Raw genomic sequence first — 26153 nt, forward strand, 5'->3', positions numbered from 1 at the left:
GAAGACTTTAAGGTACTGAACAAAGGCATAACAAGACCCTATGGATTAAAAAAAAAAAGCAGTAAAATAGAATGGCAGTTTTAATGGCAGTGATAACCAACAAAAAACTCTAATAACGGACATGGTTAATTAACCATAAGGCTTTAAATTATGAAAGTCTTAAATCTTTCTTGAAGATTTAACTGAATTATAGACCAGCAATACTATCATTAGTCACGGCTGAGATTCAGTTACTGTTTGTGGGTGACTTTTCTAAATTATTTCCAGCCTACATGATGTTTCCTTTTAAAGCAACGATAATTTGCAAAATCCAGCTAAGAACAGACAACCAATTCAGTAAAGGACGAGAAGAAAAAGTGCTACCGCCTTCCAGCAAAGATACAAGATGCAACCTAACACAGAGCTCCAGAGTCATTGTCAAGTCTTCTTGGGTACAGACGTACAGAAACAAATGGATTGGCATCACAAAGGAAATGCAGGGTCAAAGAACTGAGGGAGCTGAAGAGGAAGGACCATGGGATCTTGTTACAGAATCTTCCACTCTTGTGAGTGGGAGTTAAATAATTGAACCGTTGTTGGCTTGAGTGCACAAAGTTGAAAAGCTGCAGACTGTGGAACCCGAGGCTTCATCTCAAGAGGGAAGAATTTTGTATAGATGTTACATTTTGCATCCCACAGGTAGCAACTATACTTTTTAAACCACCTGAAGCACCTTGAATATGTTAAACAGCCTCGGGAATCCAAAGAGGAAGACCTAATCCAAACTCAAATAAGTGACAAAGATAACGAGAGTAAGGTATCTTCAATTATTTCTACACCAGCAACAGGACTCTGGGAAAACAGAGAAGTAAGAAATTTTCATTGATGAGGAAAAAAAAGAGACCTAGAATAAAGTGGCATTTCTGAAACCTGATGGGAAAGTCCCTTAGTAAAAAAATCATTAGCTTCTTCCTGGGCGACAGTAAAAGCTATAGGAGCAGTGGTAAAGTGCACAAACACAAGCAATAACACCTTTGAAATAACTGGTAACACAGGAATTGTACACATATATATGGATCCTCAGGTGAGTTAACAGATTCCAAGAAGGGGAAGGATAGCAAACGTTAGAAAACAACACATCAAACCAGGGACCAGGAAAGGCGATTTCAAGCACCTTGAACATATAAAATGAGAAACCACTGCAAGGAATTTTAACTTGTGAGATATTCCCCAGGGAATTCAATCAGTTGGCAAAACACCTTTCCAACTTTTAAAACTGTAGCTTTCTTAATACAAGACACTGCACCCAAAACAAGTCAATTTTTCAGACTTCAAGGTGATGCATACAAGACAAGATAATAACTTGAGCAGGTCTCTGAGCAACCTGATCTAGTTGAAGATGTCCCTGCTCATTGCAGGGGGGGTTGGACTAGATGACCTTTAAAGGTCCCTTCCAACCCAAACCGCTCTATGATTCTATGAAACTGGCAATTTTGTCCTGTTCTTATGGATTATGGACATGCAGAGGAGAGCCACAAGCAGTAATAAACCTGTGCTGAATCTGTGCTGATTTCCAAGGTGAGCAAAACTATAAACTGTGTTGTCCATGAGAAAAAAGAAGTAAGGCAGAAAAATGTGAATGAAACTCTTCTGTAAGAAAAAATTACTATGTGGCCAAAAAAGCCCTAATTCCACAATCAAGAAAGAGGATAACTTTTGGTAAAAGCTCATCCTGGGTTCAGTGAGAAAGTCTGTGAGCAAGAAGAAACAATTTAAAAAAACCCCTGAAACATAACACACAGAAAAGAGGAAGGCCAGACAGCAACCAACATAAATTAGACATTATAAAACAGAGAAAATTGGTAAGGAAAGCTTTGTGGCTAGCAAAACTACTAGTAATAGGAAAGGGATTGTGGCTCTTTCATTCCTTTCTTTAAATAAAAAATAAACAAGAAATCTTACTAACAGTACTGATCCATGCTAGATAAAAATGGTGAAAATCCTAGTGACACAGAACAGGGGAAATCAGTCAACAAATACTTCCAATTCCGTATTCAGAAAGAAACAGGATGTGGTAGTCGTACAAAAATAGCAACTTCTATCTAGTACCTTAGTATCAAAGTAGGAATCGGACAACACCTAGTAGGGATGTATATTTTTAAGTCAGCAAAGAAACAGGAGTCCTAAAAGAGTTCACTAACAAGCTCTCTAGCCCATTGATTCCAATTTTAATTAAACTTGGGATATTAGAGAAATACCTTAAGACATTCATGACAGTATTCCCAAAAGGCAAATGAAATGACTCAATGTCAAAATTATGGAAAAGCTGTTGAGATGAAGAATGAATGAATGAAAAATAAAACCTATAATCCAAAGGTTTTACGAAATATAGATTTTGTAGAAAAAAGAAAAAAACCAAACCTTAATCTCATTCTTAGATGACATCATTATACATTTGGTTTAACAAAGGGGACTGCATAGGTGCAACATACTTAAATTTTTGTAAGGCATTGACCTAGCACCATAAGTCAAAAAGATTTACTGTACATAATCACATACTAAGAGGATTAAGAAATGCCTAACCTGCAAGTCTCAACAAGAAGCTAATAAAAAGTTGCACTGAATGATGCTTTTCAAGTCAGTGTAGGTCAGATGCAATATAGCATTTTCAACCTGGATCCAAAAGTAAAAAATAACAACTGATACAGTTTGTGGGTGACAAACCTGGGGAAGCGTCGAGTAACCTGGACCATCAGTAAGCCAGGTCCATTGACACAAACTGGACTTCGATACAGCCTCACGTTAAGTATCTAGGAAATAAGAACTCAGACCATACCTGTAGAAAGGGGGAAACACTAGCACGGAAAGCCGAGACTTCGGATGATCTAGGGGTCACACCAGACAAGCAGCTAATGTGAGCTCCCATATAATGCTGCGAGAAAAGGGCAAACGCAATCCTCTGCAGACTTAAGGCAAAGGGCAGGGGGACCTTGTCCATGGCACCGGGGCTTGAACACTCAATTCCGAAAGGAACATTTTTACAAGATACTGAAAAATTTGACAAGATGTAGAAAGAAAAGACAAGAATAATTCATGGGCTGGAGGAAATCCCTTACAGTGGAAGATTTAAGGAGTTCCACCTATTTGTCAAAAAGTGGACTGAGAAGGGATATTACAGTGTTTAAATACCAGTCCAGGGGAAAAAGCCCCACTGTGCTCTAAGGCTCTCTGAATCAGTGGGATGGACGTATCCAGAACTAGTAACTGGAAGCCAAAGCCAAACAGATCCAAAGGAGAAATCGGGCTTAAATAAACAGCGAGAACACGAAGCCCTTGCAGCAGGCTACCAATGGAAAGGATTCTGTGTGTCCCAATGCCTCAAAACCAAGCCAATGCATTTTGTCAACACATACTCCAAATACACATTAGTTCCTGGGGCTCAATACAGGATAAATGGGTTGAAATGTCACCTATGAAATGCAGGAGTCAAATCAGACAGCTTCTTCTAGCCTAACCTATGGATCTACAAAACACTCCAACCATTTGCAGCCAATCCTGGTGACTAAATGCAGAGAAAAAGGTTTCTGCCACAGGCTCCAAAGGTGCAAAGCACAGAGGGCAGAGCTCCTCACTTTCCTCGTGCAAACCACAAGGCTGCCCAAAGGCAGGGATGTGCTACCCTCACGTCCGCCCGCACAGCCGCTCGGGACTCACAGCAGCAAGATGCTCATGCAGTGGTCTGGTACAGGGGGAAGGAACACACGTCACAGGGGCAGGGTGCTCACAGCAGCACCTTCAAGGAGCCTTTTACACCAATTTATTTCTATACAAGGTGGTTAAAAAAAAAAAAAGCCCCTATTGGTTGTTCATACAGAAGTCTAGGATTCTATAGGCTTTGGGTGGGTGATTGATTTTAAATCCCAACAACACATGCTTTTTCCCTTGCCTTCTCATTCTCTTCCGAGTCAGCCTCCATGATCCAAAGAAACTAACAAGTGACACACAAGACTAGTAGTCATGTGGACCAATTAAAAAAAAAAAAAAGGGAGGAGAATTGAAGACGAAGAGAAAGGGAAAAACAAACGAAGATTGAAAATAAAAATTCGCCAGGATAATGCGTTTTATAAACACAGAGATAGAAACAGTTACAGCAAGGACAGAGCGGGCCAGGGGTGGGGAATAGATATTTATATATATATATATATATAAATTCAAGGGGCCTTCAGTTTATTCTTGTTGGCTCCCCCTTCTCATTAGATTGGTCTCTCTGTGGGGATCTTCATCCCCTTCTCTCCACTGTCCACCTTTTGGGGATTCTCTCCCATGACCAGGGTCCAGAAGAGGCCACCACTGCCATGTGAGTCCAGCCCGTCTTGGCAAGAGGGAGCCTGGGAGAGCACTCTGATGGGAGGTGAGCAGGAGAAGCTAGCCTTTCCCTGCCTCCTGCTGGCTCCTTGAAAAGACTGGTCTATTCCTCCTCCTCCTCCCCTCTGGGAAACTGGGGGCAGGACAGGCGTGTGAGAGTCAGAACTGCTGTCGTTCCGCCTTTCAGGAAAGGGAGTAGAGAAAAGGGCGATGATTATTTTGGCAGTCTCTTACCCTCCCTCCAGTTGCTTTTTGGTTTGTTGTTGATGCCTGCAGGCTTTTCTGAGGAGGTGGGGGGGAAGCAGGAGGGAGAGGAGGAGGAGTACAAGCTGCTAGGACATCATCCACAACGGGCAGGAAGAGCAATGAGCAGGAACCCACATTCCTACGGGGCCTTGGCCATCGTGCTGCTCAGACAGCTGGGAGAGAGAGGCAGCAGCCAGTTCAGACAGACTCCTCTCTATTGCTCTCCACCAGGGGAGGAGAAAGAGTGCAATACTCCACAGCCCTTGGGCACTGTAGGCACCTGTCTGGCCCAGAGAACATGCCTCACCCTCTCCCCCCGTACTGGTCTCACCTTCCACTGGGGAGAAGGTTTCTCCCATCCAGTCCTTGGGGCAGGACGAGTGACCCCTCCTCCCTTTCACAAGCAGGAGGGACAGGAATGGATATTTCTCTCTTAGACACTCAAGGAAATCCTCAAAGAACCCCATCCAGCTGTGAACCCTGCCACATTCTTCTGTGGCCTGCTGAAAACATGTGTCCGAGCCCCTGTACGTACAAGGACCGTCTCTCCATCCCATCCACCATGCATGTCTCAACACGCACCCCCCCTTCATATGCATCCTACAGTGAGAGAGAAGGCAAAACGGGGGCCTTTCTTTGGGTTTGAAAGGAGGGGCTCTTGCATGAAGAAGTGATCCCAGCACAGGAAAGGGGCTCTTGCACAAGGAAGCATCCTCCTACCAGGCAGGCTGTTGCACAGAAGGAGCACCCCCTTGAGACAGGCTGTTGTTCAAGGGGCTGCCATGAACAGGGTTACACAGCCAGAAGAGGCTGTTGCAGGAGGAGAGGCTGGAGACTGTTGCACGAGGAGGGCCGCTGCACAAGCGGTGCCCCTGGGCGCAGGCTATGCACAAGAGGCTTTCTGCTCCCTGGGTTGAGGTCTCTCTAGGAGCTGGAGAGGTGCTCCACTTGGATGGCGCTGGTGCTGACAGTGAGGCAGATGTCCTTGTGATGCTCTGAAGTCTTGTAAGGAGTCAGGTCAAAGGAGCACTGGGGGGGAGGGTTGGGTTGGTTAGTGTCTCCAGAAGGGCCCCCTGCTGCCCCCCCGCCCTGCGGCTGGAAGTGCTGCTGCTGCTGAGAGGCCTGGGCTTGTGCCTGAACCACCTGCTGCTGTGGGTCAGGGATGTTGTGTTTCCGCATGTGCTTCATCAGGTACGTCTCCTGCAACGGGAAGAATGGCGTGAGAGTAGGGGACGACATTCGCAAAAGCCAAAGCCAAGGGGGAGGGACACGAGAGCTCAGGGCGCTGCTCCCATTGGATCTGGAGGAGCTACTCCCTGGAAAGTGTGTCCACTTCTGCTACCCTCCAGGATGGCAAGCACTCACCGAGGTGTAGGCCCGGCTGCAGATGGAGCAGGTGTAGACCTTGGCGTGTTTCACCGTGTGTGTAGCCAGGTGTACCTCCAAAGAGGCAGCATCCGTGTATGCACGGTGGCAGTTGTGGCACTTGAAAGGTTTGTCTTTGTTGTGCTGCCGTCTGTGGGACTGGGGGGCGGCAGCGGGGTGGAGGAAAGAGAAAGCAAGCACAGGGAAGGAAGCGAGTATTAGTACTGGAGAAGGTTTTACCTCCGACACCCCCTTCCAGCCAGGCCCCAAGCTCCCCAGGCCCCCGCCCGCTAAGGGAGGTACGCCTGTCTCCTACCATAGGGGACAGAGCTTCTCCCTCCAGCCCACCACATCTTCCCCACAGGTGCCCTTTTTTCTCAGACACACTAGGCATTTGAAGAGCAGTGTCTCCTAACTCTCCACAACCTGCATCTTCTCAGTCTCCACACAACTCTTTCTCAGTCTTTTCCTTTTCTCTCCTCTTCTGCCTCACTACACATTTGCTCCCCGCATCTGTTACTGCCCTTCAGGCCAGAATCTGCTTTAACTGCTCACAGGCATTTACAGCTCTTTGCCATTTGGCACACCCTACAGTTCCCCTCCTCCAGGATACTGCAACAGGACACAGCACCTCTGCTTCCCTAAACCCTTACTCTTATGCCCTCCGTTTCATTGTAGAACAAACAAAAAAAACAATCGGATACCCAGATTTTATTCTGCGTGACATTTAGCAAAAGTCTTGCCCCAGCTAAGTTAGAAAACTCTGCAGAACAGATGGGAGGAACTTTACCAAGGTCTCACCGCTTTCAAGTTAAGTTTACAATTTTACAGGATGTGACTGTTTATGTGACTTCTTGGGGTCACTAGTGCCACAAAAGCCAGGAATCTCTCCCCCGCTGAGGGCTTCAATGGCTTTTCTGTATTCTTTCACTGTCCTCCCAGCTGCCCCAATTTCTCCATCTCCTCCACCACAGGCAAGTAGCCTCTCCTCCCACTTGACAGCCACCCTTGCCACCCCCACTGGTGAGTAGGCCAGGCCCAGCCCCTTACCTGCAGGTTGGAAAGCTGGGTGAAAGCCTTTTCACACCCAGGGTGAGCGCATTTGTAGGGTCGGTCCCCGGTGTGGATACTGTTGAGGAGGAAGAGCACAAACGGGAGGCAGTGAGCAGACAGGCAGGGCAGACTGCCAGGGCCTGATGCTGTGATCAAATCTCACAGCCACTCAGGAGAGCAGGGAAGGGGATGATGTTGCCTCCAGATGCTGTTCTATCTGAACAAAGAGAGCTCTGTCCAGCTCCTGTGTCCAGCTAGAAGTTAGAGAAGATAAGCAGTCAAGCAGATTTCAGAGAGTGACTAGGACTGAGGAACAAGAGCTTATGAATACCTGGCCAGCTCGCCATGTGGGCCACCTGAAAATGGGTTGGGAAGGGGTCTGGAGAGCCAGGCTCCCTGCTCCAAGCTCAGGAGTCCCATATGACCAAGAGGAATCTGTTCTCTTGCTTCTGCAGTACCAAGAAAGCAGCTCTGTTCCTTCTCAGGATAGACACTCCAACACTCTTCCCTTTACATTATCAGGCTGAGATCACCTACAGTGTTCATCTGTCCCTGTCCCCCTGCAATGCCAGAAGCTTCCACACACTCAGTCCAACCCCCATGGTGCCAGGCTGGGATCCCCTACAGCCAATGCCTCTCTCTCTATCGCTCTCTCTCTGTGCCCCCCACGGTGCAAGACCAAGGATCCCCAGGGACAGCACGTGCCCACCTCAGCCCTGACGTGGTCAGTGTCTCCTGCGCAGCCTCCACTCCGTCCACTCTGGTGGGTCACCTCCTTCTGAGGGTGCAGCCGGCCGCATTCCCCGCCCGCCCCCCGCATGCTTGGCGCGCGTGCTCCACAGGTGCATGCCGGCAGCGTGGGGGGGCCAGGGCCAGGCCCCCAGCCTCCTCTGGCCCTTACCGTGTGTGCTGCTGCAGGTGGGAGAGCTAGGCCTTCTGGCAGTAGCAGTAGCGGCAGGTGTAGGGCTTGGCCCCCGAGTGGATGCGGAGGTGCTGGGCCAGGTAGGATGTGTTGGCGAAGCTCTTGGAGCAGTGAGGACACTTGTGCGGCTTGACAATCGCCGTGTGGAGCTTGGAGTGGATCCTGCCGAAGAGGAGGAGGAGCAGCAGCAGTTGGACACGACCGCCATCTGGCTAGTGCTGATGGAATGAGGGCACAAAGGGGGTGGGACAGCACCACTCTATCTGCTACACGGAGGAACTCCAAACATGGCATGAGCTCGCTCGGTCTCAAACCGTGCTCCCCTTGGATTCAAGAGACCATGGTCTGTCCGCACCGGGGGAGGATCCAGAGAGAGGAACTATAGAGTTTGGACTGAGGGGCATTGGCAGAGCTGTGTGTGGAAAGCCTATGGCTGAAATAGCAGGGGGGCTGCAAGCCTGGACTGAGATGTTTGGCAGAACTATGCTGGGGTGACAGGGAACAGTCCTCCTACACCCACTCTACTCTCACTCTGACGCAACCAGCCCTACTTCTGTCAGAAAGTGTCACTCCATTGCAGATGCCCCTTAGAGTGAGCAGCGCTAACCTCTGTGCACGCCCAGCCCCTCACAGCAAGTGACAAGTCTCATGTGTCGGATACCACTACTGCCGGTTTGTCGTGTACGAGACCTGACCAGCCTGCGGAAAACAGCAAGGTCTCCCCAGGCAGTCGCCCACTGAGGGTGCTCACAGCATGCTGGGATGACGGCAACATGCAATGCGGAGGGCCCCCAGCCTCCTCTGGCCCTTACCGTGTGTGCTGCTGCAGGTGGGAGAGCTGGCGGAAGGCCTTCTGGCAGTAGCTGCACGTGTAGGGCTTGGCCCCTGAGTGGATGCGAATGTGCTGGGCCAGGTAGGAGCTGTTGGCGAAGCTCTTGGAGCAGTGAGGACACTTGTGTGGCTTTGTCTCCGTGTGGGACTTGGAGTGGATCTGCATCTCCGACTTGGAGTAGAAGGTCAGCGAACACATCCGGCACCTGGGACCGGGGCGAGGGGAAGAGACAGTGTCACACGGGGGCAAGCCCCAATATGTATCAACTCTAACTGGACGGGGTCTTCCACACTGAGTGAAGAAGGGACGTTTTCTCGCTATATGGTTCTGGGGAGGTTTCACCTGGGACACTGTGCTTGGCTGCGAATACTCCAGTCCCAGGGGGACAAACTTAAGCTAGGAACTGGCAGAAGAGACCAAACGAGACCTTGCAGCCAGACAAGTAAAGGTCTTGGAAGAATCAAAGAGGTTAATAGGCTTACAAGGGAGACAGGGCAGCACTTTGGAAATTTTCCAACAGCAATCTGAAGGGGACAGGAATAACAATTCCCAGACAAAACCCCACTTTGTTCATCTATGATTTATTTCAGTCAAAAAAAGGTTGGAGAACCTGGAAATCCCAGGTTAAGGTTCATCTTCATAATAAAAGTTAATTCCATGTACTGCAAAGTCTGCAAAGGCAGTTATGATCAAACCCACCTAACTCTGCTCCTGATTTTGGAGAAGACACTTGAGTATTTAGAATACAAAATGCTGAAAGTAACAACAGTGCTGCTTTCCTAGTGGGTCTCACAAAGATACTCTGGATATCAAATGTGGTATTTCACTGGTCTAATGGGCTTTCATCATTTCTACCTTACTGATGTGATGCAAAATGTTTTGTCTAGGAGTTTGGACCCATCTGTTCCCATAATGATCAGAAACGTATTTGGTAACATGCAGACTCTTCGAACAGGAAGAAGCAGTTGGTATCTATCTGCTATGGATGCTGCTGTTAAAAACTGTTCCTCCATCATGACACCAGGCTGTTAAGAGAAGCTTGCACTGTTAACAATTCAAGATGGTAAAAGCTTTTGTGGTTGATAATTTGACAGAGTTAGAGGCTGCATCCAAGTTACTGGTCTTTCTTTTTTTCTTCCCCAAATGTGTGCCAACCAAGGGGCAGAGTTAAGGTTTCTCTGAACTTAGTTTTTCCATTTGTGGACTTTTCAATTAAACAAGACAAAATTGAACCTGCACTTGGAACTTCCAGGGTCACATTTGAGAGAAAAAAATGCCACCCAGAAGAATGGTGGCTAACATGAATTCAACCTTCACAGCAGGTTGACTTATGTTTTTGTCTGGGAATTTCCTCAAGTTTTACAAGTGTTTACGAAACTGGTCAGTGATGAAAGTCTCTGCAAGTATTACAAGCCACAGAGAGTTGATCCTGCTCTTCCCCATATCCATATCCTCCCAGGAGGATACTTCATTGCATCTACTATTGCGACTATTTACGTTGGAGCCAGAAGTTTTATGAAGTGTGCAGTCTGATTAGCGTATGTAATGTAGGCAATATTTATCCAGCACCTACCTTAACTTCCACAGGCCCTTCCAAGCCACAGCTTGATTTTAAGCCATTTAACTGGAAGCCATGCCTCTCTAGCAAACACGCTACCACACACTTGCCGTAACATTTTTTCCTCTCCATCATTATTCTTTTACATTCATTATCATCTCTAACAGTTGTTCTCACGTTTCCTACCTTCATCTTTCTCTTAATCCACTTTAATTGCAAACCCTAACAGAACATACAAGCTAAATACATCCTTACCTAAATCCCCCCTCACACACACACACACCAGTCCCTTCCGGAATCAACAACCAGAAGCAATTTGGCTATTTATCCCTAGGTCTATTAGAGATATAAGGAATAAAAAGGAACATCAGAATCATCTTTTTAAAAAAGTAGCTCTTGGTTTATAAACCCAACTATCCCCAAACACTGGTGCAGTTTGTTCCAGACTTTCCGAAATGTTTAAAGCTAGACTTGAATACAGCATATGCATTTTGCAGTATCAAGTCATACTTACAGGATGAGGATTGTATCCTTGAAAGCAGCAACACTAGAAAGAACTTTGAGGTGAATATTGAACTGAAAAATACCTCTGAGTCGCCAAGTCCTGTTCCCTGCTAATGCAAACAATTACAGCATAATCCCATGCATGACTTTTATCAAGCTCCTTCTCAGCAGATGCTTACTTCCATTACTCTCAGTTGAATTCTGTTCCACAATATCAGCCCGCTGATAAGGAACCATTCAATTGAGAACAAGCTCCCAGTGCGATGCTGTGCTAATATGGCTAACCAAAACAAAGGGGAATAGCAGGTATCATTTTTGTAAACAGGAATGGTGTGACTATTCTTGCAACAGCATGTCTAATTCTGAAGTCCACATAGTCAACAATTATTGAAAAACTCAGACAAGTTCAGCAAACTTAAAGAATGATGGCATGTGGAAAATTGGCTTCGCAGTAAAGGTTCACTGAGCCCAGTCTATCTAGGTTTGGAGAAAAGCTTAAAAGATAGTTTGGTCAATACCCATATAAATCTATATAGGGAGAAAAATATCAATTACTAGAGGCTTATTTTATGAGCAAGGAAAGGTATAATGAGAAACAGTAAGTGACAGTAAAAGTTAAAAATTCCAAGAGGAAATAGGATCTTTCCAACCACGAGAATAATGCCTCTTTGAAACAACGCTTGGAGGCTATAGTATGGCCTCAATCACTTGGTCCCTACAATCGATATTTTGAGAATCCAGCTACCTTTCTGAGAGAAATACCTTTCTAAAAGTTTTGCTCTAGTTTAAATACAATGCTGGGCACTAATCTCTTCTGTGCTGTACACATGACTGTATATTTTAAACAGTCTATTCTGTTCTGAAAAATTAATGAACTTTACTATGTCATCAAGTCTAAATAGTCCCATGCATTAAATCTGTAGTGCCATAAAGCCATCTACTTTATTTCCCATAACTTCTGTGCAGCCTTTCTTTTACTTATTTGCTTTGTCAGGTATCTGCCTTCAGGTCAGAAATTCCCTAGAATAAACTTTAATGAAGAGAAACAGACTGAACATCCTTTTCCATTTCCAAAATAAAATTATAAAGAAGGTATTTCAAAACCTCTTCGGCACTTGCATAAAAATGGAAGATAAATCTGACTGTTAGCAAAAAAATGAAACCCCTCTTGTCTGAATTTAGCAGCTATAGATATTCCAGTATTGTTTTTCAAACAACATTTAGAAAGAAAGTCTTGCAAGGACTCATTTTGCAATCATCTAATTAGCATCAGCCCTGAGAGGGCAAGAATGTTATGTAGCATTAACAAATTCATGAGCCTTATGAGTTAAAAAAAGCCCTGGAATATAGCAGAAAGCTGCATTTCCGAGAGTTTTGTAGTGTGTGGTATCAGGCATTTTCAAGGGAACAAATGATCCATTTAATTAAGGGCTTTGCATTCTGCCTCAGACAACATCAAATATTAAAGGGGAAGATGCAATCAGCCCTCTAGTGGGCAAATATGGATTCAAAAACATGTTAAATCTATATGGATAATGAGAACATTGCATCTGACACTAGCAGCATTTCAGTAATCTACTTCAGTGAAATTCTCCTGGCTGGGGAGAGGAAAAGTTGGGAGTGCTCCTTGCTAAGCATGAACAAAAAGCTATATGAAATAATTGATTTTTCTCCCCTCTGTTTAATATCTGGTTTTAATCTTTTGTCCCCACTGTGCTTCTAAACTACCACTACTTCCACTGTATTCTTTCTGAGAGCAAGTAACAGAAATGACTGCAGCATTCCCATTGACAGTGTGACACAACATCCCTACAGCTGCTTGTTATGGCTCTGCAAATTTAGACAGCCTAGGAGAACATATTCTTAATAACACAGAGGTGTATCTCTTCATATAAATAGTTAACTTAGTACTCAGCCATATGCCAGAGATCAAAAGTAACCCCTTTCAATGTTTATAATCCTTTCTTTTTATAGGGAATCTGCAGGGAAATAAAGTGAGACATTCAGAGAATGTTCATGTTAGACAGAAACACCCTTAAAAATTACGAAATGCCAGTAAAAGGTGGATGTACCATTCTAATTCTGCTCCCATATGAAAGTCATCATGATGACTCATAAACAAAATGATGCTTACAGCAACTAGACTACAACTCTGTGGCACACAGTGCCATATTTTTTTCCACTTTTCATGGAACGTTCCGCCTCATTCATCAGATGCTGTTATGAGATAAAATACCATCTGCAATACCAGCTCATAGTAAAATTGCCTAGCATGGATTAACAGCATTTTTCAATCAAGTGCTTAATTAATCAGTATCACAGTTGTGAAAACTATGTACGCTTTTACATGGCTTTGAGAATTCAAATTTCTAGTATCTACTGAGATCAGTCTTAGAAGTTAATTGAGCCCTTGCTCCTTCTGATAGACTACAAATACAAGTTAGACCACAAGTTAAAAAAAAAAAATCAAATCAGGAGGGTCTGAAGTTATACTAGATGATAATAGTAAGTTTAGGCTGTCAGAGTCAGCAGTTCATTTAGCAAGGAAAGAAATGTACTGCCTTTGCAATGCAGAGTTAATGAAGTAACTAATGCCAGCATAGCATAATAACAGATGCACAGTTCATGATAAATGCTAATTTAACCCTTGCATTCCCCTATTTTTTTTTAAAGCTGAAGTTAAACATTTTCTTGCTAATATTTTGTAAGAGGCAGGGGAAAGGAGACAGAACTGATATCCAAGAAACACAGCTAGAAAACTTGGATAAGACCTAAATAAAGCCAGCGAGTATGAAGATGCCAAATGAAAGCACACGAATTGTAGCTCTGCTTCCACACTTCTACACCCAGCATTAATTCCTATTCAAGTTAACATTACGCTTCCATTTATCAATTTACACTACTAGCATGCATACTATCAAATCTATCAGCGACACTCAAGAGATCTTAGTCAACTTATTTCCACAGTCCTTCAGTCACTTGGTGGCTTGATAAGGCTACAGAAAATCACACTCTCGTGGCAAGGCAGCAAGTGTTTTTAAATGCTCTCACCATATAGCACTTTTCCAGTTCTCAGATTTGAGGGCATTCCTGCATTTTGTCCATTTTTCCAGATGATCTTTTAAAAATACCAAACCCAGGATCTTGTGGTATTTCAGCATGCTTCACAAGTTGCCCGTCTTCTTTTAATGACTCCAGCTTTTATGCTTTCAACAATTGCAATCGCCCTCTTCTGCCACAGCCTCACACTGGGAGCTCACATGATGTCACTTAATTCCTAAAAGTCTTTTTCACAGTCATTGCTTTCCAGGATACTGTTTCCCCATATTCCTTATCTTGAGATTAAAGACATTCAATAGTACCCAACAGGACACTTCTGTCTGATACTGTTTTCCACTGTGTCCAAACACCTAGGCCTCACTCCCTGACTGCTGGAGAAGTCACACAGTATTATCCAAAAGGCTAAATCTTCCATTGGGCTGTATTAAAATACATTTTGCTTGAATAGTTCCAGTTTAACAACCGCATAAAGCTTCCCTATTTTTTTTTCAGCTATCCACCAGCATTGCTTCTATCTGTAAATTATCAGCCACGACTTTCTGTTGACCTCCAAATCATTGAACAACATCAGGCCTAAGACCTTGTCTACCAATTTTTGAAATCAGTCACCATTAGCAAAAAGACCAGCAAAACAATAAAACATAACAAGGGGTTTCCTGGTATAGCAATAACATGCAAAAGCTAAAATCAAAAGAATACAAAAGGCTCATGAGAAAGCAGTAGCGAATTTGGAAATGCCAGAATTAAGGTCATCTATGTCACCATAATTTGGCTCCGCAATGCAGGTGCGTTCTGATACAGCCTTATTGACTGTTTCCACAGAACTGCATCCTTATTATGTTGCACAGACAGATACTTAACAAGCAAGTGTTCAGTTTTTTTCATCACCACTCAGCCTCAAGCCTTGTCGACCACATGCAATTCCAACCTCATGAAGCAAATCACTCATCTGTTGTACCCACCACAAAAGTATCAGTGCTCCATAAGCACTCATCTATCCCCACAATGTCCCTGTTTTATTTTTTCTAAGGGAAGGGAGTGAAACACAGTAAGAGAGACATACCCACTAATTCCGAGTGGCCAAACTGATAGCTGTGACCACTTTTTTTCCTTTAAAGGAAAATTCATATTATATACATTCAAATCACAGCTCCTATAGATTTCTGTGCTACAGCTATAAGATGCAATGCTTCTGCAAAGCAAAACAGGGTCTGACATGTAACAGAGGACTATTAAACAATACTTGAGAAGAGATTACGGTTTTGGGGACACCAAACGTTAATTATTTCAGGGTAACTGTCTGTGGTCATTTTTAGCCTGCGGCAAATGGAAACACACTGAAGATTAGACCTAACTCATATTTGCACACGCTTCAAGGCAAGATTATCTACAGGCTTGAACCACATGGCTATAGGATACCATAGCAAATCTGTGGCAGAGGCAAGCGTAATCTACAATTCTTCAGACTAGCAGGCAAATGCCCTCCCAAAATCATCCTTCTCAATTCTACAACCCCATGTCAATATATTTTACTTTTCTTTTTTTAAAACACTCCATTCAGGTTCTCTAAGTAAACATGCAGGACTCTGACAGGCCATCATGTACACAATGACTATAATCACATCATCAAGGATGGTATCAAAGTGCATTGACTCAATAGGGCCAAATTAAAGTGTGATCAGATAAGATGTGCGACAGAATAGTTTCAAAGTTCTCTCTCCCCAGTTGAAACTGTAACTACCCCCCTCACTCCCTTGCACACGCTCATTCCATTGACATGCAAGTAACGTGCTAAAATTAAAACTCATGACTGCAGAACCTTTACTGTTAATTCTTTCTGCTTGGCACTATGATGAACTGAGAGCGCACACGCACACAGTTACAACATCTCAGCAGAAGGGAGAGAACTTAACCATAATGCAAGTTTTTACCTTATTATATCCTGAGGCATGCAGTCAGTCTTAATTCTGACATTTTCTAACCTCCAGGCACAGCATTCATATACAAAGCAAAGCTTATGTGTACAAACTGCATGTGTATATATGGATGTGCATGTGCACCTGTCCTCCTTAGAGTTTTGAGATCATAAGCCAATTTCAACCAAATCTGGAAAAGGGGTAAGGATCTTAAAGTCACCACAAGTCTCAAAAATATGCCGCTGGGGAAAGAACAGAGACCCTCTTGGAGCCCCCTGCTGAGGGAAAGGCTAGTAAGCTCACCCTTGATTAGACATCAGAGAATCCACACAGGAGAGAGCCGCTGGAAACCAGGCTTCATTAGTTCCGCTGCTCACGGAACTACTTGTTAAAAAAAGCAAACAGAAATTCCAACATGTGGCATCATACTGACACCCATGTTGGTCATCAGCAATCTTAAGATCCACTGCACAGACCTCTGCCACTGCAGCTAGGATGATAAATGATAGCAATGGTAGTTTGTCACCTTTTTCTAGCCCTAGAGGGGGATGAGGTTCTTTGCCAGAGGAGGTCACATTCTTGTGCTGACATGAAAGACATGGCAAAATTTAGGAATACTGGGTTGAATATTTCTAGGCTTTGGAGGGAATGTGGTCAAACTTTCTGCCTGACACTTCAAACTTAATTCCCCCTTTGCCCTTAGCCTTCTAGCCTGTTGCAATCCCCTCTCTCCTGCACCAAGACCCAGGCCCAAGCTCTTTACCCACATGCCCCAGCCTCCTTATCCTCTACTGCAGTGGCTCTTCCCTATTGCATTCTCCCAGTTACCTCACATCTGTCTTCTCTCCCCCACGCTTCTATTTGTCTGTCCACATCCCATGCTCTTGTCCCCATCTGTTCTGCTAATTCTAGGTATCTCCTCATTTTCCAGCCCATAGCAGATCTGCCTCTTTCTTCTTCTCCTCAGTTTTGGTCCTTCATAGCTTATCTCTGTGCCTTCTCTCCCTTGCAAATAGACTCCTCATCACATCCTCTGCTACATTCCCTAGTTTGTAAGCTATAGTCTTTTCTCTCTCCTCCTTTTCAATTCCCATCTCTGCTCTACCAAGTTTCCAGACTTCCTGGACAAAATCAGCTCCAGGCCCTGCCCATATCTCATTCTTGTCCCTACTACATTTGAACCAAGCAGTGTCTTCTCGCACCTTGCCTTTGTGCCCATCAGAGGGGGGAGGTTACTGTCAACACTGAGCACAAAAGATTCCCTTCTGAAGCAGAAGGAGTTGTGACTGAAGGAAAAGCATGCTTGGCCCTTCAGCGCTAGTCTAGAAGATGCTTATTGCTGCAGAGAGAATACACATGTAGTCCAGCCTCACATAGAAACTGAGAGAGGTTAGAGTGTATTTCTCTCTTCTGTGGAGACAGACAGTCTGGTCAGTGCCTGGAGTCATGCAAGCCTCAAGAAACGTCAAAGAGGATATAATCTTCACATGTTTCAACTACCAAACTATAAAGCACCTCAGAGCATGCTTGACAGATTTTTTTCCAAGCTTACAACTTGGCCAAATTTGACCATATTTTCACAGATATATGTGGCTTACAAAAGCCATAGCCACCAGATTTCAACTCTATTCAAAAACATGGGAAGTTCACCAAACAGCAATGCTAAATCCAGTATAGGGCAGAAAAAAAAGGCTTAAAATGAGACATGTCTGAGAACATACCCACCTGCTGTATTCAAACCACTGGCTCCCCTTGTGTCCCTAATTTCCTCGCTAACGAGGGCCTCCACCCAGCTTCTTCGCACTCGACAGCTCAACTCTGCTTCTTGCTAAGCCTTCTAAGGCTTCTGTGCACTTTTTCACCCTGGACTTACCTCAGAAGCTTCCTATGTCTCTCAGCTGCTTATTGCCTCCCAAACCCCCTGCTGTTCCCACAGCCTAGTGAAAGTAGGGAAACTCAGAACTAGCGGTGGGGAACAGAGAGCTTGTTGGTTACAGTATGATGGCAAGGCCCTTCTCAAGCCTACAGCTTTTCTGTTGGTGCCCTAGGCTCTGAAGCACAGCTTGCAAAACCATTCCAGACTATAAACTAGTATTCGCCCTAGCCTGTACAAACTTAATACTGGAACCAAGCAACGCCTATAAAGAGCTCTCTTCCTCTTGCAAAGAAGAAACTAGTTAGAGAACTGTTTGTCAGAGAGAGAGAACTGATGACCTGGCCCAGATAGGCTGAACCACTTCATCAGTCTTGTCCACTGATCACATCACACCACAAACTTCCAAAAGTGCACAGGTAGGGACCAAAACAGTACTAAGAAACAATACTACTGTCTCCAGGACCTATGCTCGTGCTCTCTTCCTCAGCACCTTTTAAAGTACTGAGAAGAAGCCATGTGCTTCACACTGCCAGCATCTTACTAGAAAGACTCTCGATGCCGATCTCATTTTCCACAGAAAAATTAAATTCTACAAAGATGTCAGGGAAGATTTACAAAGAGCTGACAATGAATCCAGACAAGACTGAAGTGACATTATTCATGAAGGAAAATGCTTCACAGCACTGGGTTAGATGCTGTCCCCTGCGGGTGCAAGCATTCTTCTAATAGCACAAAGCAAAGCACGAAGGACTCTGCCAGACTAATCCTAAGGCTAGGCGTCCAAGATCTGCAAGCAACACCATCATTAGCAAAAGCCTCACACCTTTTCTTACAAAGAAAAACCTAGTCACAAAGATTCTTGCACCACTTTCACAGCAGACTACTAATTCACTTCTAGAGATGATACAGCAGTAAAACAGCTGCCATTTGCTGGAGTGGGAATCTCTACATTCAGTAGAGAGTGGGATGAGCTGCAATACGAGTATCACCTTTGTGCTCCAATTCCTTCCCAGTCTGCCTTGCTGTGCTGCCCATTCAAGGCCTTACTCTGTCTTCACCAATATAGGAGGAGTCAGGAATTAGGGAAATCAGCCACCTGCCCAGGCACTCAGGACAAGAGAGCTCACAGAACTCAAAAAAGAAACTTAAAACCAAAAAAATAATTAAATTTGACAAAATAATCCCAGGCTTTGGGAATTAGGTATTAAAAAAAAGTCATATTGCTCAATATAGTGCAACTCCTTCCAGGCATCTGACTAGATTGTCCTCAGTGTATCATCATAAGAATCAGTGAAACCATACAAACGTAGACATATGAATACCACAAGCAACTCCTCCTCCAGCCTCAGAAGGGAGCAGGAGTAGATGAACCTCACCCACAGTCTTAATTTAGCCAGGATATGTCTGCATACTGTAGTAACAGGAACTACCCAAATCATCCTCTAGAATGCAGAAGAAACCCAGGAGTCCTCAAAGTTTTAACTTGCAAGTCTATTCATATGTATATTATGGAGAAACAATTTTACTGTATTTCACAAAGGTTTTCTCTCCCACAGCTCCAAGAGAAGATAGTATTTTCCTTTATTTTTTCAACAATTATTTTTAGTTCCAAACTTGCACATGGAAAGCATCAGCCAAAGAGAAGACACCAAGGAGGGCGGAAGTACTCCTTGGTGGTCTTCAATAAATCTCAATTCAGCTATCTTGCACCTTAGCTCTGCTCAGAGGAAGGCCTGCTTGGGATGGAGGCTGGAGGAAGAGGCACAGATATCACACTCAGATTAAACACGAAGACAGGAAATCTTCCTGATCACATGTTCCTACATATAAACTCCCTCGTTTTTTTCCTGCAAAGTCTTTTTCATGAGCTGTTACACAGACTATGCGTGTTCATAAAGTTTCTGCTGAGTCACTCCACCTGGTCTTGGGCATTTTTTTCCAAACTTACAAGTAAACAAGGAGCTATAATTAAAGCCTTGGTTCAGCTTTAATTCTAGTGTTCACTGCCAATTGTGTCCCCTGTAAATACATATTTAACAACCTAATTAGCAACCCAGACTGTAAGCAGCTTGAGTAGTGTGGAATTGTGGCTAAGGCCCAAAATAAATGGTGGGATTACAAATAGCAAGCTACCTAACACTCCCACCCCTCTTCACCATACGCTGATTATATTTTCAAAGTGGAAGAACTGGGACATTAGGTAAGAGAATAAAAAGGCTGATCCAAGCTCTGGTTTTGTATCCATTTAACTGTATTGATTTAAAAATGTAAACTTTTTTTAAATGCTACAGTTAAAAATGAAACAGTGCCTGGGGTGGATGCACTGACTCTGTGTAGATGCCTTCATATTGTTATGACTTAATTCCAGAAACATAACTAAATCTGTACAACAGAAAAAAAGAGAGTCTAGGATGGTTAAAGGGAAACTGAGATGGGATTATGGGCACATAGTAGGGAAATGAGAAGAGCTAGGGACCATCTCCTATTTCTGTTTCCATCTGGCTACTACTTTGCCTCTTATTGATCTTAATCATCCCTCAGAAACACCTATCGCTAAATCACCCATACGTGCTCCTGCTTCCCAACTCAGACAGACCATCACATTTCCTCCCTAGCACTTGCCTGCTCTGTCCAGTTCCCACCTTTTCTAAAACACCCACATTCCTTATCCTCTGGTTTAAGTATTCCCTCCTAGTTAATCTCTCCCTTTCCCACCACTCACTTGTAAACTCAAGCCACATCCCTCCAAGCTCAGAAACCCAACCTCAGGGCTCAGAACTCTCCTCCTCTTATCTGATACCCTTAGGGCTCAGAAATACCCTTATACCTAATTCAGAAATACTTTTTTTTTTCTGTTTTGTTGGGAATGCTGAAATAGGAGATCACAAGGGGCAATGCACACAGGAGCAGACACTATCACCACAGTTCACTTCCTGCTCTGTGTGCCTCCAGTTTGTAGTCTTTACACTGGACAGACTGGAGTCCTAATTTGGGGCACCTGGACATTACTAGGGCGCTCCGCTACACCAGAAGTGCTCCATTTGCACCACAGTACTGCATTCTGCAGTACACCAGCCATACTACCCGGCTGTGGCATCAAGGATATGGTTCAGCCCCATAACATCCTGGTCATTAACTAACCTAGTAACATTAACATCTCTATATTCAGGAAATCAAGGCTGTCCACTAAGAAGGAGATCCTTAGTTTTGGGTCAACCCACCAGCTTGCAAACACTCCTGATTAGAGAGAAAACTCAACTCTTTCTGCAGCTGAAAGTTTCTCTACTCAGGGACTCTACAGGGAAAAGGCAGAGATCTCTTCTTCCCCATGTAACCCTCTGAAGGGTTAAATACATCCCCGTCCCCATGCAGTGTTACAGTCAAGGTTTAACGCCGCTCCCCACCTGTATGTCTTGCCATCCTTGTGCTGGTCCTCATCATCCTCATTTGACAGCACAAAGGGGTCACTCATCTCTGGCAGCCCCGACTCCTGCAATCGTTTCTTCTTCCGGCCCCGGGGTGGTTTGGGGGCAACTCCCCCACCCCCGCCACCCCCACCACCTTCGGAGAGGGTGGTTGTCCCTTTCTTGGACAGGTCAGGAACCACCTGGAGGGCTGCCTGGGAGCCAGGGGGTAGCGCAGAGACAATCATGGGAGCTGAGATGGGAAAGGTTTGGGCAGAGGAGGCTGTGGTCACCAGAGAACCTGATGGGGAAGTTATCACCAGACCAGGACCTGCAAAGAAAGAAAGAAAGATGGAGGAAGTCAGTTATTACATCTCTAATTACGTTCAACCTCCTTATCCCACAGAATTGAGTTTTATACCACTACTTTTGACTACAACCCAAACAGAAGAGTAGCCTACACGTTCCCAGTCTCCACCGCTAGAAGCCAAACTTCCTTAAAGAGGGTAGACGTATGGAATGCCTAGAGATTCACAGTGAAACCATGCCAGGGCAGTCCACACCATCAGTAAGGCTAGGAATAACCTACAGCCTGAAAAGGATTCGCCAGGACCCTCCACCTCACCATCCCGGAGTCTCCTTCATATGTTGCCCAAGTCTTTGGAGTCCCCTACCTGCTGTCATGAGCCCCGCAGACTGCACTGGTACCACGGTGATGTTCTGAGTCACAGGGGCTTGGCTGTGTGGTGTCAACTGCTCTGGCTTGGTGTCCGAGTCCATGGAGATACCAGTGGGTAGAGCCACAGAAGTGGGTACTGTCAGCAAGGCAGGGTAGTGGGGGGGAGCCAGGCTGCAGCCCTTCTCTGTGGGCAATAGCTGCTCCTTCATCTTGTTAATAAACATGGTGTTCTCAATCTAAACAGGTGGGAAGAACAGCTTTTAGAATACCCTGGCACAGTTTCTCCCAGCAGTTGGCTGAGCAAGAAATGCAACAGAAACACTTATCATGCATGAACTTCTAACAGGAAGCAAGACCAGCATAATAGGTTGGAAGACCTTACCTGTCCCGAGACGGTGGGCACTGCTGGCCAGAAGTACGGGGAGGAGTTGAAATGAGATTCTTCCATCCTAGCTGGGCACAGGGGGGAAGAGGAAGGGGAAGGGAAGAGGAATGGAGAAGGAAGACAGACAGACAGACAGACACACACACACAAAAAGAACATTAAACCCAAAGAGACTCCAACATGGAACTGACTCAGTCTAACACTGTGACAGTTCCTTAATCTCCCCTTTCTTACTTGAGCAACTTCTCCCCACTTTTGAGCTATCCGCCCAAATCCAAACATTATTTTCAGGGGGAAAAAGGTGTCTGCTATTCCCACAGGCTTGGGTCCATCTCAAATGCCTCTTGCCCAATAGTCCTCCATGCAAAAAAAAAAAAAAGGACTGACTACAAACCCAGATCACCTCCAAAATTCCCCAATTATCAACCACCCAAGTACATGGCATAAATGATGAAGTCTGTGCATCTGCAACCAGGCAAATACAGCTGAAAACCATTTTTCACTGTCACAGACAGTCTGACCCCAGCAGCAGTGAAAATGTTGGACCCTGCCTGTCCCTCCACCCCAGCTCGACACTAAGAACCCAGATGCAGCAAGGGGACATTAGCATTGTGTTACACAGGAAGAAAGACAGGCAGAAAGAGGGAAATAGACTTGCCCAAGATAACAGACAGCCACAGCAGACCAAGAAGTCAAACTTAGGGCTCCTAACTTCCTGCTGCCCACTGCTCTGACCACCCCAGCCCCACTTTTGGAAGAAACCCGGAAACATCACTCAATATTCCCGACAGACAAGATCCTCCTCTCTCATCCAACGAGACTAGGCAGCGGGAAAACAACCTGACTACCCTGCTCCTGAGATACCCTATTACCAAGTGAGATCATGTCACGGCTCTCTATTGCCCATTTCATTCCCGTCTTTGGGACAAGATTCTGTAGGACTCTGTCCCCAGTCAAGTGCCCACTGCTCCATCTCAAATCTCCATGCAGTCAGAGGACCAGTTAGACACCAAAAGATAGCCCTCTGAAGACAGAGGCGTAATCTCTTTAGGCACACCCGGCTGAAGAAGCCCTTTCCATTCTAATCCTTACATTCCTCTGTGTAATAGCATTAGCGGACAAAGTTTGTTACACTTGTGAAAACGCTATTCAAAAACTAAAGAAAATTACAAAAGAATATTTCCTGAAGCAGAATATGCACCCATTCCTGAACAAATATGGCAAAACTGGTAGGTAAAATACATGTGGTAAAAACTATGCTCAGAGAACATCTGGCAGAGCAAGCTGCTTAGAGAAAGCAAGCGCTATAGGTTTCTCACGCAGCTACCTGCAAATTGTCCCACTCCTATTTCTGTTATGATGTGGCAGCAGTCTAATCAACGAGTAAATACTGTTTCTGAAGGGCCTATCTCAATGATCAGTTAAGCTGAGGAGCATGCCCCGAGTAGCATGAAAACACTTACTTTCCAGAAGTATATTAGGGCAGAATAAATACATGTGGAATTGCTGTGTGTGAGCCAAAATGCAAAGATAGTTTTCCTCTATGTAGAGAAGCAGTATTTAAATGAACCAAATTACCTGATAATTTTGTTTTTATGAATTGCTCATGCAACAGCAAAGCCAAGTATTCCTGCCTCACTCACTCACAACAAATCAACCAATAAACACACTTAAGGATGAATTATTCACCTTGCATTGGTGGCCTGCAGTCAGGCTGCTAGCTGCTTGACTGAATTACTCTGGATTTACATTGCTGTGATCCAGTCAGAATCTGATGGGGCGAGACTCTTACCTTCCTTCCTCTGCTTTCTTTTCCAAGCCAAATTAATTAAGTGCACTGCCCACAGCAAGGCCCTATGTATGTAACACTTAACTACATGACTTTTTTCTTCCAAAGGATGGACACACATGAAGAGATAACGCATTCTTGGCAATTGAGCACCACCTGAATCAAGAGGGGGTTTTTGTTTGGAATGTCAAGTTTGGGTTTTGGGTTTTTGTTTGTTTGTTTGTTTTTGTTTTTAAAATAAGTAAGCCTTTATTTGCTCAGCTTCCACATCAAAAACATCAAAGTGAACCTGATTCCGTAAAAACATAAAGTCTCATATAATAATCAGATGCATTTTCCAAATAAACTTTGTAATTATCCAAGACTCCCCTGGATTCAACTGCAAACTTCAGGAGTTAAACAGAAAGATGCCAATTTAAACAAAAATCTCACAACAGCTTTCTTATTTAAAGAGTACAAGGTATGAAAGGCAACTCCATTTCCAGATTCTAAAATCCAGACTAGCACAGGCGAGGGCACTCAGCGGCTGCCTGTCTCCGTCTAGTCCCCTACCAGAACTTCACAGAGCACCTAACTTTTCTTTGCTTAGTTTACAAAGTGTGCAAGTCAAAATAAAGCTCTTATCGATGCTCAAAAGATGACTACGTTGTTTTCGTTAAACTCTCTTAGAATCCACCTCCCCATTCAAAAATCTTCATGCTTGAGCAGGTATCAGGCCTCAAAACTTTTGGCTCGAAAGGCTGAAGTGTGATGAAGTTATAAGAACGTGGAGGAAAAGGAGAAATGGTGTAAGAGTTGAAGCTTTCATGCAATCTCACTAGCAAGCCAGTCTTCCAGAGGGAGAAAACAAAGATAAGATTCCTCCACCAAACTACTGCCCTAATACCCCCAGGCTGTCCCTCCCCTACCCCGCTTTTAGGCTAAAGGATGTTTGGAAAACATGCACCCCTATTCGCAGCCCCCACTTTAACGCTGCTCACACTTACTTTACCAGAACTCTGCACGTAACCCTTCCAATTGCTCTATAACTACCAGACATGGGCTGGAGCTTCAACCCTGTACCACAGCACGTTCCCACTGCAGTGCCTTCATCATCCCAGCTTCCACAAACAGGCCAGAGAGAGATGGGACCTTCTTCCTATTCACCAGTCTAGTATCAGACAGATGTCAACGTACCCTCCTGATATAAACCAAAAACACCTTCTATGTACAGACCACAAATTTACATACACCAAATAAACAACCGAGTGAACCAGAGAACTCACAAGGGACAAGCAATCTGGAGTTTAGATCTCAGAATACTTCACAGAATCACATACTTAACGTGCTGGACTTATACTTCTGTGCAGGTCATCACTTTAATCATAAACACACAGACAAAAGCACGTGCAAGTATACAGTGAGGTAGAGGCTGTGTTTCTGGAAGGCACAATCAAGGTTGGATATGCAAGTATTTAGAGGTTGACTTTTAATATGGTTTTCTTTATTCACCAGATACCTAGCTTTTATTTTCTATTTGGTGTAGAGTTTTCAGTTGACAAAAGGCCCCGAGTATGTCACTTGGGAATGATTTACAACGTCGTTTTATGTCTGCCCAAGATCTTTGTTCAATAACAGAGAGCTTTTAAGCTTAATTACTGCAAAATACTAAGGATGCTGAAGGCCACGCAGGCTATTAGATCAAATGCAAAAATGCCTCCACGGAGCTCATGAGCACCAAAAAGTTCAAGCGCCGCTACCTCTTTAGAACAAGCACATCTGGACGCACATCAGGAACACCCCAAACATGCCGGACAAAGTCCTGAATCCCAAACCCGCACACCAGAGCTAGAACAACCTTGGTGCCGTTCCCTGACACATGCGTAGCCTCCACCCCAACCGACTCAGCCTCTGTTGGAACAGGTGCCTGGCAGGGGACGTACCCTGTGCCTCAGCTCCTTCCAGGCGGTGAATCCCCTCTCCCGCACCCTGGAGCTCAAGCGACTTCAAGCCCCCAACGCTGGGACCTGCCGCCCATCCCATCCCGTCCCCCCCAGTGCGGCCGGAGGGAGCCCCCGGGGCGAGGGGCGGGGGTCACTCACGCAGCTCCGGGAGCTCCTTACCCCTCTCACTCTCCCTCCTCTTGCATTTCTCCTCCTTCCAGGGCCGTCTCTGCAAACAAACCGCCAGGGTTACGGGGGCGCCCGGGGCCCTGCATGACAGCGGGCGGCGCAACGCGGG

The 26153-nt window shown here is 44.9% G+C and overlaps 1 protein-coding gene across 1 annotated transcript; it reads right to left on the reverse strand.

Moving 5' to 3' along the window:
• Positions 1-1907: 1907 nt before the first annotated feature.
• On the reverse strand, positions 1908-25113 carry ZNF384 (zinc finger protein 384). Its single transcript, XM_009287114.1, has 8 exons — positions 24920-25113; positions 22142-22208; positions 21755-21995; positions 21081-21411; positions 8743-8967; positions 7006-7084; positions 5956-6114; positions 1908-5790 (listed from the first exon to the last, which is right to left on the reverse strand). Exons 1-8 carry the CDS (start codon positions 24970-24972, stop codon positions 5515-5517), a joined length of 1431 nt encoding a protein of 476 aa, XP_009285389.1. The 5' UTR covers positions 24973-25113; the 3' UTR covers positions 1908-5514.
• Positions 25114-26153: the final 1040 nt, after the last annotated feature.

Source organism: Aptenodytes forsteri, unplaced genomic scaffold, assembly GCF_000699145.1.
Source record: "Aptenodytes forsteri isolate BGI_AS27 unplaced genomic scaffold, ASM69914v1 Scaffold216, whole genome shotgun sequence".
In the NCBI taxonomy this organism is placed as follows: Eukaryota; Metazoa; Chordata; class Aves; order Sphenisciformes; family Spheniscidae; genus Aptenodytes; species Aptenodytes forsteri.

Bases quoted from the DNA above. Each gene is read 5' to 3' on its own strand.
- ZNF384 (XM_009287114.1), bottom strand. From the start codon at position 24,972: ATGTCTGGTAGTTATAGAGCAATTGGAAGGGTTACGTGCAGAGTTCTG. The intron at 21,996-22,141 runs GTAAGGTCTTCC...CCACCTGTTTAG, and splicing joins TGCCCACCGTCTCGGGACAG to ATTGAGAACACCATGTTTAT. The intron at 7,085-8,742 runs GTAAGGGCCAGA...CCTCCTCAACAG, and splicing joins CACCTGCAGCAGCACACACG to TATCCACACCGGGGACCGAC.